The sequence below is a fragment of the Crotalus tigris genome, unplaced genomic scaffold, assembly GCF_016545835.1.
Source record: "Crotalus tigris isolate CLP2741 ecotype Arizona unplaced genomic scaffold, ASM1654583v1 scf7180000017744.3724543626:3957646, whole genome shotgun sequence".
NCBI lineage: Eukaryota > Metazoa > Chordata > Lepidosauria > Squamata > Viperidae > Crotalus > Crotalus tigris.
Window position 1 is genome coordinate 3,542,733 of NW_024096611.1, and position 14,472 is coordinate 3,557,204.

The 14,472-nt window shown below is 38.4% G+C and overlaps 1 protein-coding gene across 4 annotated transcripts in view; it reads right to left on the minus strand.

Moving 5' to 3' along the window:
• CAST (calpastatin) overlaps positions 1-12,740 on the minus strand; it is an 82,581-nt gene extending 69,841 nt beyond the window's left edge. Inside the window, exon 1 of one of the 4 annotated variants that reach the window (XM_039340418.1) lies at positions 12,332-12,740. In XM_039340418.1, the coding sequence (XP_039196352.1) occupies positions 12,332-12,382 (51 nt within the window). In that variant the 5' untranslated portion in view covers positions 12,383-12,740. Of the gene's footprint in view, positions 1-9,762; positions 10,061-11,425; positions 11,918-12,331 lie in introns of those variants that run through there. The other 3 variants (XM_039340420.1, XM_039340421.1, XM_039340419.1) reach the window with 3 other exon arrangements.
• Positions 12,741-14,472: the final 1,732 nt, after the last annotated feature.

The window sequence follows — 14,472 nt, forward strand, 5'->3', positions numbered from 1 at the left end:
CACATGGCCTGGGAACTCAGGATATGTTGCTCTGCTGTATATTCACCAGAACTTTGAACTTGTGTTTCTTTACTTCCCATCTATCACTACATAGCAGACATCCAAACATCCATCTATTATGGCTTGCTGGATAACAACTTCAATCTGCTTCAGATCTGAACACAAGAATGGTCTTCTATTGCTCATCCAGAGTGTCACAACATTCCCTGCTTTATAGCTGAATCAAAAGGATTCAGTCTACCCCTTAAGACCTGGTCAATCCTCAGTAGAATTGAGACTCAACATGGCAGGTGTGCTAGTCACCTCCATAAATGGGGAAAGCCTTCCTCCTAGAAATGTGATTGTGGTGTTCCAAAGCAGACAGTGTGACCTATTAAGGAACATGCCCTTTGAGCACACATCAGTGAAACTCCAGAGATTTTCTGTATGTAACTCCATCATGTATTGACTATATTAATAGTCTACCTTTGAATTTGTAAATAATTTCATGTGCTCATTGAGAATGTAATTGTGATGTGCTTTTTAACATTTTTGCCATATGCTAAATAAATAAACCACTACACAGCTTAAGGAAATCCTTGACTTACTGTATATCCATTTACTTTGCAACCATTCAAAGTTACAACAGCACTAAAAAGTGACTTATGACTGATTCTCATATTTACATCATCCCCTCAGTCACATGATCAAAATTTAGGCACTTGACAACTGGCATGTATTTACAATAGTTGCAGTATCCCAGAGTGAGACAGAGGAAAGATCATCGACATCAAGGAATCTTGTTCTAGAGGAAGATAAATGAAAACAACATCCTGCCAGCCTGATAAATCTCCAGCCAGGTTTGATTCATGCACTTATTTTGCTCCTAGAAAGAGATGGCATGTAGAAGTAGCAACATATGGAGAACAGATTTAACTGTGCCAGAGTTTTATTCTGCCTATAAAGAAATTAATTTTGAAATGTTAAACAGGCGCATATCACAAAAGCTGTAGTAAGATAGGAGAAAGGGGAAGAAACCAACAGGCATTGTTTGATTGCTTTATCTGACTTTTGCTCAACTTAATTATATTTGCATAACTAAAAGGAAACCATTTTTTTCCTATTTGAAGTTATGGCACTGAAGGAAAAAAATTACAATAACATCTTTTTGATACTTTCTTTCAATACTGTATCTTTCCACAAGAACCTAAAACCTTAGTGTTATGAATGTTTTTCTTTCACAACTATCAGAATTTCCACTAACGGATAACCAAAAAGTTAAAATATGTATTAAAAATTCCAATATGTTGGCTTCCGGTGGATCTGCGCGGCGATGGCGGCTACTTTGTAGCCGTCCTCCTGGGTAAGTGTAATGAATCGCTATGAACAGCGTACATCAGCTGTTCAGCAGTTCAAAATCCCCCTCCCGGGCAAAGGGGGGCGGAAGAGGGTTGTCTGAATAGTGGTAGAGCCTCTTATGTACCCCCAATTTCTTTTTTTGGGGGGGGGGTGACAGAGTGCTCCCACGGAGTTCAGACTGTCTCCGCTTCCCAGCTGCTTTTGTCCCTAGGGACAAAACAAGCCGTTGCAACCACCTCCGTGCTTAAAGGGACCTGGTGAGTTTTTTTTTAGAAGCGGACAGAGTTGATTAGAGGATTTACTTTTTGCTTTCTTTGATTTTATATGTATTTTAAGTTTAAAGGTTTATTTTCATGTTTATATTCTCTCCTTTTATTTTTTACTCTGTGCTGAAAGGGAAAGTAAAATGGTGATCGGCAGACTTTCTAGCGTTTTTTTTTTTTGGGAAGTTAGAATGGCGATCGGCTTCTCTTACTTTCTCTTTTTTTTATTGGATGGATTTTAGAAGCATTATTATTTTTGTTGTTTAATTTTTTTAAACATTATTGTTTTTGTTTGACTTCTTTGCTTTGTCTTTTGTACTTTTAAAAGGCAGGCTTTTTGGTGTTTTTTCTTCCCCCTTTTTAATGATTGGAACGGATACTTTAATTTCTTTTTTCTTTTTTTTTAACTCCCCTTTTTTATTATTATAAAGATTTTCTTTTGAGGGAGTTATGATTTTTTTTCTGAAGGAATTTTTGTAATTCTCAAGAAGGAGTAAAGTTTTTTTTTTTTTTTAAGATGGCTCCAAAGTGTCCAGGGACTCTTACAGTTCCTAAATCAATAGTTTCATCCTCTTCTGTGGTTCAACCAACAATTATGAAGGATTTGCAAGATATGATGGGAAATCTCACAATTCAAATTAGGGCAGAAATGAAAAAGATTTTAGAGGAAAATAACAAGATTTTGAGGCAAGACATAGTTCTGGCTTTAAAAGGAGTTGCTTCTGTTATTGAAAAGTTGAACTTCCATGTGGAAGAAGTAGTTGAAAAAGTGGAATTAATGGAGGGAAAAATTGAAAGTATGGAAAAAGAAATGGAAAATGAGATTCTTATGCTTCAATATGGACAAATGGAATATGCTTTAAGAATTAGAGGCTTGGGAGAGTCCTTGCAAGGAGATCTGAAAGAGATGGTTGCAAAGGACTTTGCTGTGATTTTGAATAAAGAAAAAAAGGAAATACTTAGTGAAATTGAAAAATTATTTCGAGTTAATTCTGTGGTGGCAGTGCAAAAGAATTTGTCAAGAGATGTGGTAATCTACTTTGGGAAAAGATCTCTACGCAATGAAATTATACAAGCTTTTTATAAAAAGAGATTTCAAATTGCTTCACAAGATGTTATAATTTTAAAGGAGATCCCATCTAAAATTTTAAGAAGAAGAAAGGAGTTTGCTTTTTTAGCAAATGAACTTAAAAAGAGACGAATTTCGTTCAGATGGGATGTTCCGATTGGAATGGTGGTGAACTACCTGGGGATATCTTATAGACTTAATACTGCTTCTCAAGCAAAAGATTTTTATACTTCGGTTCTGGGGGTATGTTCATCGTCACCTATTAAGTTTAAAACCTTGGAAGAAAAGAATGCAGAAGTACAAGAAAATTGGGGAACCACTGCCTGAGAGGTCTCAACATGTTCAGATTGAGGAGCAGAAGATAACTTGTGTAGCATATAACTGTAAAGAAAAGCAACAACAGAAGAAGATTAAGAAAGCTTCACATCTAGTGGTTTCTGAATCTGTGGGAGAAGCAAGACTTATAAAGCCTTTGGAGCAATCTTCAAGGATGGAATTGTTGTCTGAAATGAAAAATGGGAAATCTCAGTTTGAGGAGTCTCAACAAGTTGAGAGGAAGGGGCAGAAGACAATTCGTGCAACACATAATTATAAAGAAAAAGACCAACAGAATAAGGAGTTTAAGGAATCCCCACATGTATTGGCTTCTGAGTTGTTGGGAGATTCAGAAATTTCGAAGGAATCTTTAAAGACAGATCTCAAAGAATTTCTCTTGAGCTTGATAAAAATTAGAGAATGATAAGGATGGAGATTGAAAATGGACAATCGAGATTGATAATAATAATATCAGTATGATAATGGATGGAGAATGAAAATGGACAATTGAGACTGATAAGGATTGTGTTTTTTGGGGGGATGGAATTTGTTATTGGTGAAGATTTAAATGTTTAATGTGTTTATTGTGGATGGAATTTGCTATTGATAAAGATTTAAATGTGTATAAGGGATTTCTTAAGTTTTAAGTAATGTTTAAATTTGTGTTTTGGGGGAGTTTATAAAAATTATAATAATATTAGTATGATATTAGAAGGTTTGGAGTATACTATAATGTGTTTAGTGTTTGGGTTTATTTTTTTTTCTAATTATTATTATTATTATTATTTTTAAGATGGAATTTGATTAAATGTGTATAAGGGGACTTTAAGGTTTTAAGTTTTAAGTAATGTTTAAATTTGTGTTTTGGAGGGAGTATAATTCGTTTAACTAACGTATTTAGATTTGTTTATGATTTAAATTAGATTTTATATTATAGTTATAGATGTTCAAAGAAAGTAGTGCTTAAAGTTGTGTTCTGGGAGGAACTTATATAGAATGATGGATAATATTATAAGTATGATTAAAAGATGTTTAGAGTATATTATAATGTGTTTAATGATTATAATTTTCTAGAGATACTCTATTTAATTTAAAATATCTAGACTAGTTTAGGATTTATATGTGTTTTAAGTTTTATATGTGTTTTAAGTTTTTTCTTTTTTTCTTTGAAATATTTTGGATAAGCCTGTAATCAACTCTGGGAGGTCCAGGGGGGGGTTAGGGAGGTTTGGGGAGTAGGGGGAGGGTACGGGAGGGTGGGGAGGTCTGGGGAGGGGATTTGTCTTGTAAAATTTTTAAAAATTTTCAATAAAAAAAAAATTCCAATATGTTAAAAAAAAATAAACAAATATTTGATGTATAATGATAATTTCATATCTGTGCATTTAGATTCTTTTATTCTGCCTTTGTTACCTTATAAGTAGACTCACATGGTTAAAACACTGGGTTGACAATCTACAAGCCCACATTCGAAAGCCGAGTACTGTTATATGATGGGTTGAGCTCCAGTCATTTGCTCCAGCTCCTGCTCACCTAGCAATTTGAAAATTTTGCTAATGCAAGTAGCTAAATAGGTACCACTTCGATGGGCACATTAAAGGGGGCATGAAAGGAGTCTCCAACCAGGCATCTTCTGGGCAACAGTGATGTCACTGGTTAATCCTTGGCACTTCCAATACAAAAGCAGCAGCAGTAACTTCATAAGTAACTGAAGACAGTGATCATATATAGGGCTCTTTCTTCCTCCCCCTACTTTACCTACAACAACAACAACTCTGTGAGGTGGATTGGGCTGAGAAAGAATGACTGCCTAAACCTATCCAGTCAGCTTTCATGTCTAAGGCAGGACTAAGACAAAACTAAAGCTCATAGTTTCCTAGTTTCTAGACCAGAAGTCTTCAAATTTGGCCCTTTTATGACTTGTGGACTTCAACTCCCAGAATTCCTCAGCCAGCATGCCTGAGGAATTCTGGGAGTTGAAGTCCATAAGTCATAAAAGGCCAAGTTTGAAGATCCCTGTTCTAGGCCAACACCTTTATCACCACACCAAACAGGAAGATGCCTTCCAGAACACAATGCCTTAATAGGATAGCAAAACACATACTGGGTAATATATTAATTTCTGGAAATAACTGAAACAATCAGTGATAAATCATACCAGGACTTTATCTTCAGGATGAACCCATCAGTATCTTCAGGATGAACCCATCAAGTCATTTTGTAGAAAGACTTGACATATTCAAGATGACATTTCATGGCAGTGTAAAAACCTTTTTCTTTAAAAAGGACTTTTCTCATAAAATGATTTAATTTCTAATTTGTTTAGAAAGGCCTGGCTGAGAAACTATTTATCTCCATTAAATTTATTCATTATAAATTAAATAAACTTCACTGAAAACTGCCTGAGTATTTATGGGTGTGATTTTTAATTGCTGCTAGTTATTTGATATTGAGCGATTGATTGATTATTGCCATCATCAGTGTTGATTCTGAGCAACCATGTAAATAGATCTCCAGGATGTTCTATTCCCAGACCTTGTAACACTGTATCCATCACCACTGTAATCAACTATATCCACTCTGTATGGTTAAAATATCTGAAAGGATGTCACACAGAAGAAAATCAAGAACTTATTCTTCATTGTTCCAGAATGCAAGAAAAGGAATGATAAGATTTAAATTACATGAAAGCAGTTTTCAGCTGTATGTTTTAAAAAAAATCTTTCACAGAAACACTGGTTCAATTAAAGGAAACAATTAGCTAGAGAAATAGCAGATCCCTGTCAGTCTTGCAAGGTAGTTCTAACCAGAAACACAATCAGGAGTACTAGCTCTATCTTTATTTATGAGCCGAGGTGGCGCAGCAGTTAGAGTGCAGTATTGCAGGCTACTTTAGCTGACTATGTTCAGCAGGTCAGCGGTTCAAATCTCACCGGCTCAAGGTTGACTCAGCCTTCCATCCTTCCGGGGTAGGTAAAATGAGCACCCAGATTGTTGGGGGCAATGTAAATATATATATATATATATATTGCTTACTGGTGTACACCACTTAGAGCAGTGGTTCTCAACCTGTGGGTCGGGACCCCATTTGGGGTCGAACGACCATTTCACAGGGGTCGCCAAACAAGACTGTCCGCCATTTTCCCCTTTTTCTTTGGCCACGCCCCTGGCACCCGGTGATGTATAAGTGGTTGGGAGTCACCAGAACATGGGGAACTGTATTATGGGGTCGCGGCATTAGAAAGGTTGAGAACCACTGGCTTAGAGAGTGCTTGCACTTAAAGCGGTATATAAGTCTCATAAATAAATAAATAAATAATAAATAAATTGTAAGGTTATATTAATAGAATCTTGCAAGTCTGAAAGGACCCCTCCCATATTTTATTTTATTTTATTCTCCCCAAAACTAGAGAAGATCCCTTCTGAGACACTTTTGGCACTCTTCCCAATTCAAATTTCATTTTTCAGACCTTGCATAGGCTATGTCTCTTCTTACCATCTCCCAAAGTCATTTCCACATACTATTACATTCTTTTTCACAAGACACAGGAAGCAAGAAATCATTGTAGAAGCTTTAAATTGGATTCCAGAATCAAACAATGGCTAATGCTTCCTTCCAATTAGTAACACAAAGGTTCTGGCAGGATTTAAGTTACCTTAAGATGGGTAGCCTATGAATTTTATAAATTTATATTATAAATTTATATATACAAATATAAAGTATGTATGTAAAAATGTATAATTTTATAAATATAAATATATGTTATAAATATATGTAAATATTTCTAAATACACGTGGGGGATAGAAGTATACATAGATGAAATCTATACTAAGTTCTCCTTGGGTAGGGAAAAATGCAGAATAATAACACAAATCCAAGTTCGGTGTTTATCCAATTCTTGTTATCAATATTTCTGCCTGCAGTAAGACTTTATGCAATGTTGTATCACAGTCATTTTTGTGAAGGTATCAAAGTAAACAGGCCTATAAATAGACAACTATAAATATTAGTATGAGGACTGGAATTGTAATTTGTTTTTCTGTAAAATCATAGAAATTTTAACCTACACATATTAAAACTAGCTGTTCCTACATGAAATAGAACAGATTATTTATTTTAGTTTAATGAAGTTCAGTAAGGTGCCGTAAAAGAATGATTAGGGGGCGCATGCTTAATTCTGGGACTTTGCTCATGTAGACAACTCCACAAAACAAAAGAGATTATGTTGTAAATAATCATTATCAGTAGCAAAAACAAATTGCATGAGCTACACTGAAGTTAACTGAAAAAACTTGGAATCTGATTCATGCAATTTCTGATACAGCATGGTTTGGTGTACATGGTCCAATAGCATACAACTTCTTCAGATCTGGGCCTTTGGTCCAGCCTCCAATAAGTGGGGACAAGATAGAAACTAAATATGGTGTAATATTTAATTCAAACCAAAATATTAATTTCCCATATGTTTTATAATATCTTAAATTTAGAACTCTGTATCTCAGATGGCTGGGATTTGAAAAACCAAATCCTCCCTCACTGTTAATTAATTGGCTGTATAAATGTTTCAGCTAGAGAGATAGCTAGCTATATAGCTAGTCCATGACAGGATAAAAGACACAGCTTCTTTAAAGCATATGTTTTTACAGTTAAGCTGTGGGAGAAAGAAGTCTAGTATAAAAGTGTTACTGTACAACAAAAGTTAAAAAATTCAGAGAATATTATTCTCTTGAATTATGTACGTAGGATTTTATCTATGCAGCCAACCCAATTACAACCTATATGATCTATGTCAAATTTATTAGCCACACATTACTACAGGAAACAATAGAGATCTGCATGAACACCATTTAATACCACCTTATGATAGAAAAAAGTTTTTAAAAGGTATCATAGAAGGAAAAATATGTTAAAATACAATAAATCACAGTATATCCTAAAAAGGAGGGAAAACACATCAGATGTTCACAGAGGTGCCTTTTGCAAACCTAAAAGGAAACCTCCCAAGTATCAGGGAGGAAGTATTCCAGAGGATAGGCGGTGCATAGAAAAAGCCTACTTTTCAGTTCAGTAACCCATAACACAGCAGTCTCTCTATCACAGCACAAGCTTTTCCAGTGTTAGTGATCAAGCAAGTCTGCAATGAGGAAAATGATCTGTATCTTGGTCTCTCACTTTTTAGGGGCTTATATGCTAAACATAAACTAGTGACATGGCTGAATAACTAATAATTAATAATTATTAATTGCTTTAATACTGGTGTACTCAAGTATGTTGCCAGGTACTTCCAGTGGTGGGATTCAAATAAGTGAATAACCGGTTCTCTGTGTGGGTGCCACTTCCAGAAGTCCATTCTGGGCCTGGGCAACAAAAAATTAGCTACCAGTTCTGCCAAATTGGTGCAAACCGGCTGAATCCCACCACTGGGTACTTCCCTCAGTAACCTGCCCACTATATTCAAGTCAAGTCAAGTCAAGTAAGTTTATTACAGTCAAAGACCAAAGACAAGAACAACTTAAAAACACTCAAAGAATATCCAGTAAAAAATTATAAAATAAAATAATAATAGATAAAATCTATATTAAACTCACAATTTGACATCCAATCTGTCAGTTACACATGAGCAAAACACAGCATGGCCTAGCTATACTATAATATCAACCCTTAAACTGTGAGGCCCATGGTCATTGAATACTAAAATGCAGAAGAATAGTAATGCAAAAGGGTTTGCTGCGTTAGTTGTGTAAAATAGCTATGGTGGATTAATCACTACATTATGTAGTAAAATATATGGTTACATGACCCATTCTATCTCTTTTGCAAGTTTAAAATCAGTTCCCTAAAGTTGGTTAAATCAGCGAATAGAATGGATGATCTCTTTGTAACGTGATTGCAGGTTAACTCACAAAGTTCTTCTGCAATGATAATTACCAAACTTCAAAATAAGTGTCATAATTTATTTTAGAAAGCCTCTAATAAGCCAGAAATGCTCTGTGCTAAATACATTGAAAGCAAAAATGTAGCTCAGAAGTATTCAGAGAGAAAAAATAGCTTTTACTCTATCTCAGAAATCTTGGTCATTCTCTTCCCTCCCAATGACAAATTGGAGAGAAGGAAAACATACAAGTCTTTTTGAAAAGCCATTTAACTTTGAGATAATCATATACAATAGCATAATCATAAATGCTGGCAGGAGAGCTAATATTAATTTTATTTAGATAAGACCTGCAGCTCCACCCTCCTCCATAAATATGGAAGCCACCCAATTTGCACTGAAAATTATGGACTTTTTTAATGGAAAAAAAAAAAAGATTTGCATGCCATTTTCTTAAATCATCAATTAAATTGCTCAGAATGTTTCCAAAACTTTAATCAGAATAACTATTTTTGTTATTCCCAAATCTGGCTTACCATATACATTCCAATGAATCAGTTGTTTAAAAGCTCTCTTTCAGACTGATTTAATCAACGAATGAAGAGTATAATCCTACCCTTCCTTTTCTGATCAATCAAACTTTCACGTCAGAAAGTTTAAAAGGCACAAAAATTCAGAAGAACAGGTCAACTATTCTGTGCATATCAGAAGGGCGTAAACTTTCTGGTTTTCCTTGGCCAATTCATCCCTGGTGTAAAAGCGCACAGGTACGCTCTCAGCAAAGACAAGGAAGGGTTTCCAATCCGAGAGGATTAACGACTGACACTCCCTCAGAACTATCTCAAATGCCGGATCTCCCAAACCCGCAGCAATCCCTGTATGATTAACTTCCCGCGTATTTACCGTCGCATACCACCAACTCGCAAACGCCATCGCGGGGACCGCTCCCAGCTCTCCTTCTAAGTTCTGCTTCAGCCTCCCAAGAGATCGCACGAAACTCCCCAACTATGCGCGGCTGGCTGCGACTGTCTGGCCGGAGGGCTCGGAAGATGTGCGGGCAAAGAGCGGGGCGTGGAGAAGCCGCTGCGTCCTTCAGTCGGTCCGCCCCCAAACAGACAGCAGAGTAGGAAAGTTTGAAGAGGACGGTCCGTGTCAATGTGGTGTCTGCTTGCTAGAGCCCCGCCTTTCTGCTTTGAAGTTTGTACAACAAGGGAGGCTTGCCTAGAAGGAATCGTCTTTTAGGATAAACTAAGGGCGAGACCAATCGGCTAAGAGGGCATTCCCCCCCCCCCACTCCGGATAGACGGAGGTAAGGACCGGAATGGTGACTCGATCCAGCTTCTCTTGGTGCCAGCTGCACCGCCCAAAGCCTTCTAAGCATGATTTCATTGTTTTGACCCAGTTCCTGGAAGAAAGGAAGGTGTCTCCACTCGTTGCCTTTCTTTCTAAATCCCTAGCATTTTTTATTTTTTTTGGATAAAATTCCTCCTTTCTCAGAATATCTTTTTTTAAAAAAAAAAGACTGGCCAATAACTCATACTTTATCCGGGGCTGCATTCATAGATAAAGAAATGCACTTTGCTCCAGATAGAAATTAAAGGCCCATAAACTATGTTCCCACAGGTGCTAACCTAGAGTCAGCTGAATTATGACTTACTAATTACCAGGACAATGGACCATAAACTAACCACACTAGTTTGGTTTTCACAGAACACTGAAACACTTTGTTGCCAGTGGTTTGGGAGACCAGAAAAATATGGAAAGTCGGCTACTATAAATTCTGAGAAGGATATTTCAAAGTCTCCTAATTCTTCTTGGGGTACCTGATAGGTCACTAACTGCCAAGGACCACACAGAGAGGTTTTATCTTCAAAGGAAGGCCTTTCTTTCCTCAGTATCTCGACTTCCAAGAGTTTGCAAACAGTATTTAAAAAGGAGGGGAGTGCAATGGGGAAAAGGTATGACTATGAACAATTTGCTCCACAATTTTGTGAATGTGTTAAAGGAATCTCCACCTGCCGTTCCTCCTGCTATCCCACAAACAGGAAGGCCATAAAATTGGCCACCCTGCAACCTATTTTTCCAGGCACTATGAAGTAACTTAATGGTAGAAATCAAACTGTGAAATTCCACTGTAGTATCTATCATTTCATAGCAGGAATATCTGCAAGATGAACACTCACTTGTACTAGAAATAAGATAAAGAGTTCTTGATAAATGGCCTCATACCCACCTTTCATCTCTTCTCTATGGTGAGAAGCCTAAATTGTAAGAACCTCTCTCAGTTAAAGAGGAGGGAGCATGCCCAAAATTCTGAAGGCAAATCCCGATTTCTATTGCAACTATTATAGGATACCAACTAGAGTTCGTTTAAACCAGAGAATGACATGAAACTTAATGGCAGTGTAGATGAATGCCATCGAACATACAGAGGTTCAGAGCCTGGGTTCACACAGCACACTGTAAACAAGCCATAACAAATGTCTTTAGAAAGCTCATTGTTTTAATGGCGTGGTACATACAACAGGCCATGATGTGAGGGCTGTTGCACAGTATACCAACCTACCTGGTAAACTTAATGAGGTCACATTTCCGAGTTCATATGATACGCCGTTTCATAACCAAAAGCCATTTTTTTCAGAACGCGCTAAATGTGCTTGCTAATTTGTTACTCGGTAAATCATCCCTGCAGTGTCCGTGTGACTCGGTTTTGCAAGCACTTTATAAATCACGGTTTTAAAATTTGGCGTCTTGCGCAAACACAACCCGGAACGGTAACGTTTCCAAGTCGAAGATAGCTTTGAATCCTACACATTTTAGAAACCGCCCCGAGGCAAACTTCGAGACACGCAGAGTCACTTTCCCTCTTAAGCTTTCAAGGATTCCATCTCCGGGTTTAAAGTAGCCCCAAATGCCTGCTAAAATATTTTTAAAAGGACAATTCGCATAACAGTCACCGTTTTTCACATGACCGCAGGGAGGGGCTCTGGTCTTTTGAAGTCCCCCCGGAGAGCCCTCCTCCAGCGGGCGCCCTGGAGATGACAGCCTACAGCGCTTATCGCCTGCAGCTGACAGGGGGAAATTAACAGGGTAGCCGGGCGCATCTGCAGCGAGAGACTCAAAAAGCGCCGTCACGACGGAGAGGCGGCCTGGGCGTAGGCAAACGAGGACGCGCGCGCACCCCAAGTTCCCTCGTTCGAGCAGCAGCTTCGCCCCACCCAGTTCTTCCCCACCGCTCCGGGCTCTGTGCCTCGGCTCGCCCGCGCCTCTGCGCACTGCAAATCTTGGCTCCTCGCCGCTCTGGGCGCTGGCGAATTTCTGCTGCGCTTCGAACGCATAAGCCTCAGCCCCGACCCGCACGCCGCAGGGCGACGCTTTGCTCGCCCTTCTTATTCGAAAGGGGAAAATGGAAGGAGATCCCTCTTGGGAGGCAACAGTTTAGTTTAGTTCCCGCCCGCCGCCCTCGGCTTACCTCTTTGGAGCCCGCGGCGGGTTGTTTTTTGCCTTTCGTAGGCTGCGACATGACAGCTGAGGAGGCGCTTTGGCTCCTCGCAGGCCGTTTTTTCCCCCTTGCGGCGTGTTGACGGGACTCTGCGGTGACTCCAAAACAAGGAAGAAAGGGGAGCAGTAGAGGAGGATCCGGCGGGGAGCTACAAAATAACTTTTCCGACAGACCCCGTGCCAAAATCGGACGTCTGTGGCGCCTCCTCTTCCTGCCACCGCCGCCGCCGCCGCTGCTTCAGTCACGGAGACTTTCCCGGGGCGGAGGTTCGCTACAAAAGTATTGGGTGGCACGTTGTTGTATTCCCCGAGCCGGCTGCGCCTTGTTGATGTTATGGACTGCTAACCCAGCCTCTGAGCGCCGTTTCATTCTATCTTGTTTCAGATGAGCCTCCTTTTAAAATCTTGCAGAGGTTACAACGCACTCAACAACCCCTACCACACCCCATCTATTGATTCTGTTTCTGACTGGTTTGGCCTGGTATAAGTGAGGCCTCTCCTTAATTTCTAAAAAAAATAAGCATTTTAGTACTTAATCTGCACGGGCCAGTATTACCTTCCTCTCCTCTTAAAACCTAGATGTGAAGCCATGTGGTCCATCTTTGATTCTGGTCAGTGGATGCAACAAACATTTATCTAGCAAGTCCAGATAATGCCATGCAGATGAAAGTAAATCAAGGCAGGCTTTTATATACACATCTGGAAACCTCTCCCACTGACCTTGGTGTAATTTATTTGAAAGCTTATATAGACATTCCCAAGTTCAATTAATGTCAAGAACAACAAAAGCAAAAAAACACAAAAAACTTGCTTAAAACTTAATAGATCTCACTCAAAAGAAATTCCAGCTCAATTTATACAATTACAAACAGGCATATAATTATGCTAGCTAAATGCAAGTTAAAAAGAACGTTTCAAGTGAAAAGAATGTCAAAAATATTTGCCTGGCATAAAAATGAAAAGAATGTTGATGCTAGCCAAGTTTCCTTAGAAATTATAGTCTAATCACAATATCTATGCAAAAAGTAATCTTTACTTCATTGTCGTCTCAATTTTGAAAATAGTAGCTCATAAAGAAGGGCTTGGAAGACAAACTTAAAAGCAGAGACATTGTTATCAGAACATATATTCTAATAGACTCTTGAGAATTAGGACTCAGTTCTAGGCACCTGCCCGGTTTGGCTCTCTGGACATTTCTAAAATAAGCTCCCAATATTCTGGCTCACCATCATCCATATTGGCTGCATAGAAAACATCTGGAGCAGTGTTTCTCAACCTTAAGCAACTTTAAGACATATGGATTTCAAGTCCCAGAATTTCCAGCTAGCATCACTGGCTGGGGAATTCTGGGAGTTGAATTTCAACATCTTAAAGTTGCCAAGATTGAGAAACACTGTTTTAGATAGATAGGTTTCCAAACCCCCTGTAAGTTCTTACCCACAATTAAGAGCTTTTCTATATGACCTGCTAACTGAACACAGGCATTGTTTCCATGATCACATTGAAATGACTTGTATGAATGACATCAGCCTTAGTTACCTACCATATTAAGACAACTTGCAATCTTCATTTCCTGCTCTGCTAGAAAAATGTTGCTTTTAGATTTGTATCAGCATAAGACTGGATGTGTGGTTTCTGTCCTCCTATTGCTTGATGTTAACAGCTGCCACAACAGAGCAAATTCCCCTGTGGTTATTGGTTGTGCTCTCCATGGTTATTTTAGAGTCATCATCATCATCATCATTCTAGCCCAGGGGTGTCAAGCTGCCGGCCCGTGGGCTGGTTTCATCTTACCGAAGCTGCGTCCACCCCATTGCTGGCAATGCAAAAGGATCATTTTGAAACACAAATTATTTTTCATGACATTCTCTTTATTTGTGATGTTTAATTTTTAATGATGGTTGAACCTTATCATATAACAGGTTTGACAGACTGTGCTGCATTCCTGAGGGTTCATCACACAAAACACTACTCCCTGCTGCAAGGTTGATAAACAAAAAAGAATGAAATCCTGGAAGGATCAAGATATTAAAATATATGCATTTCTCTATTAGGGGCAAGATACCAACTCTTCCCAAAAATTTATATTCCCACGATTCATCTTCTGATGCC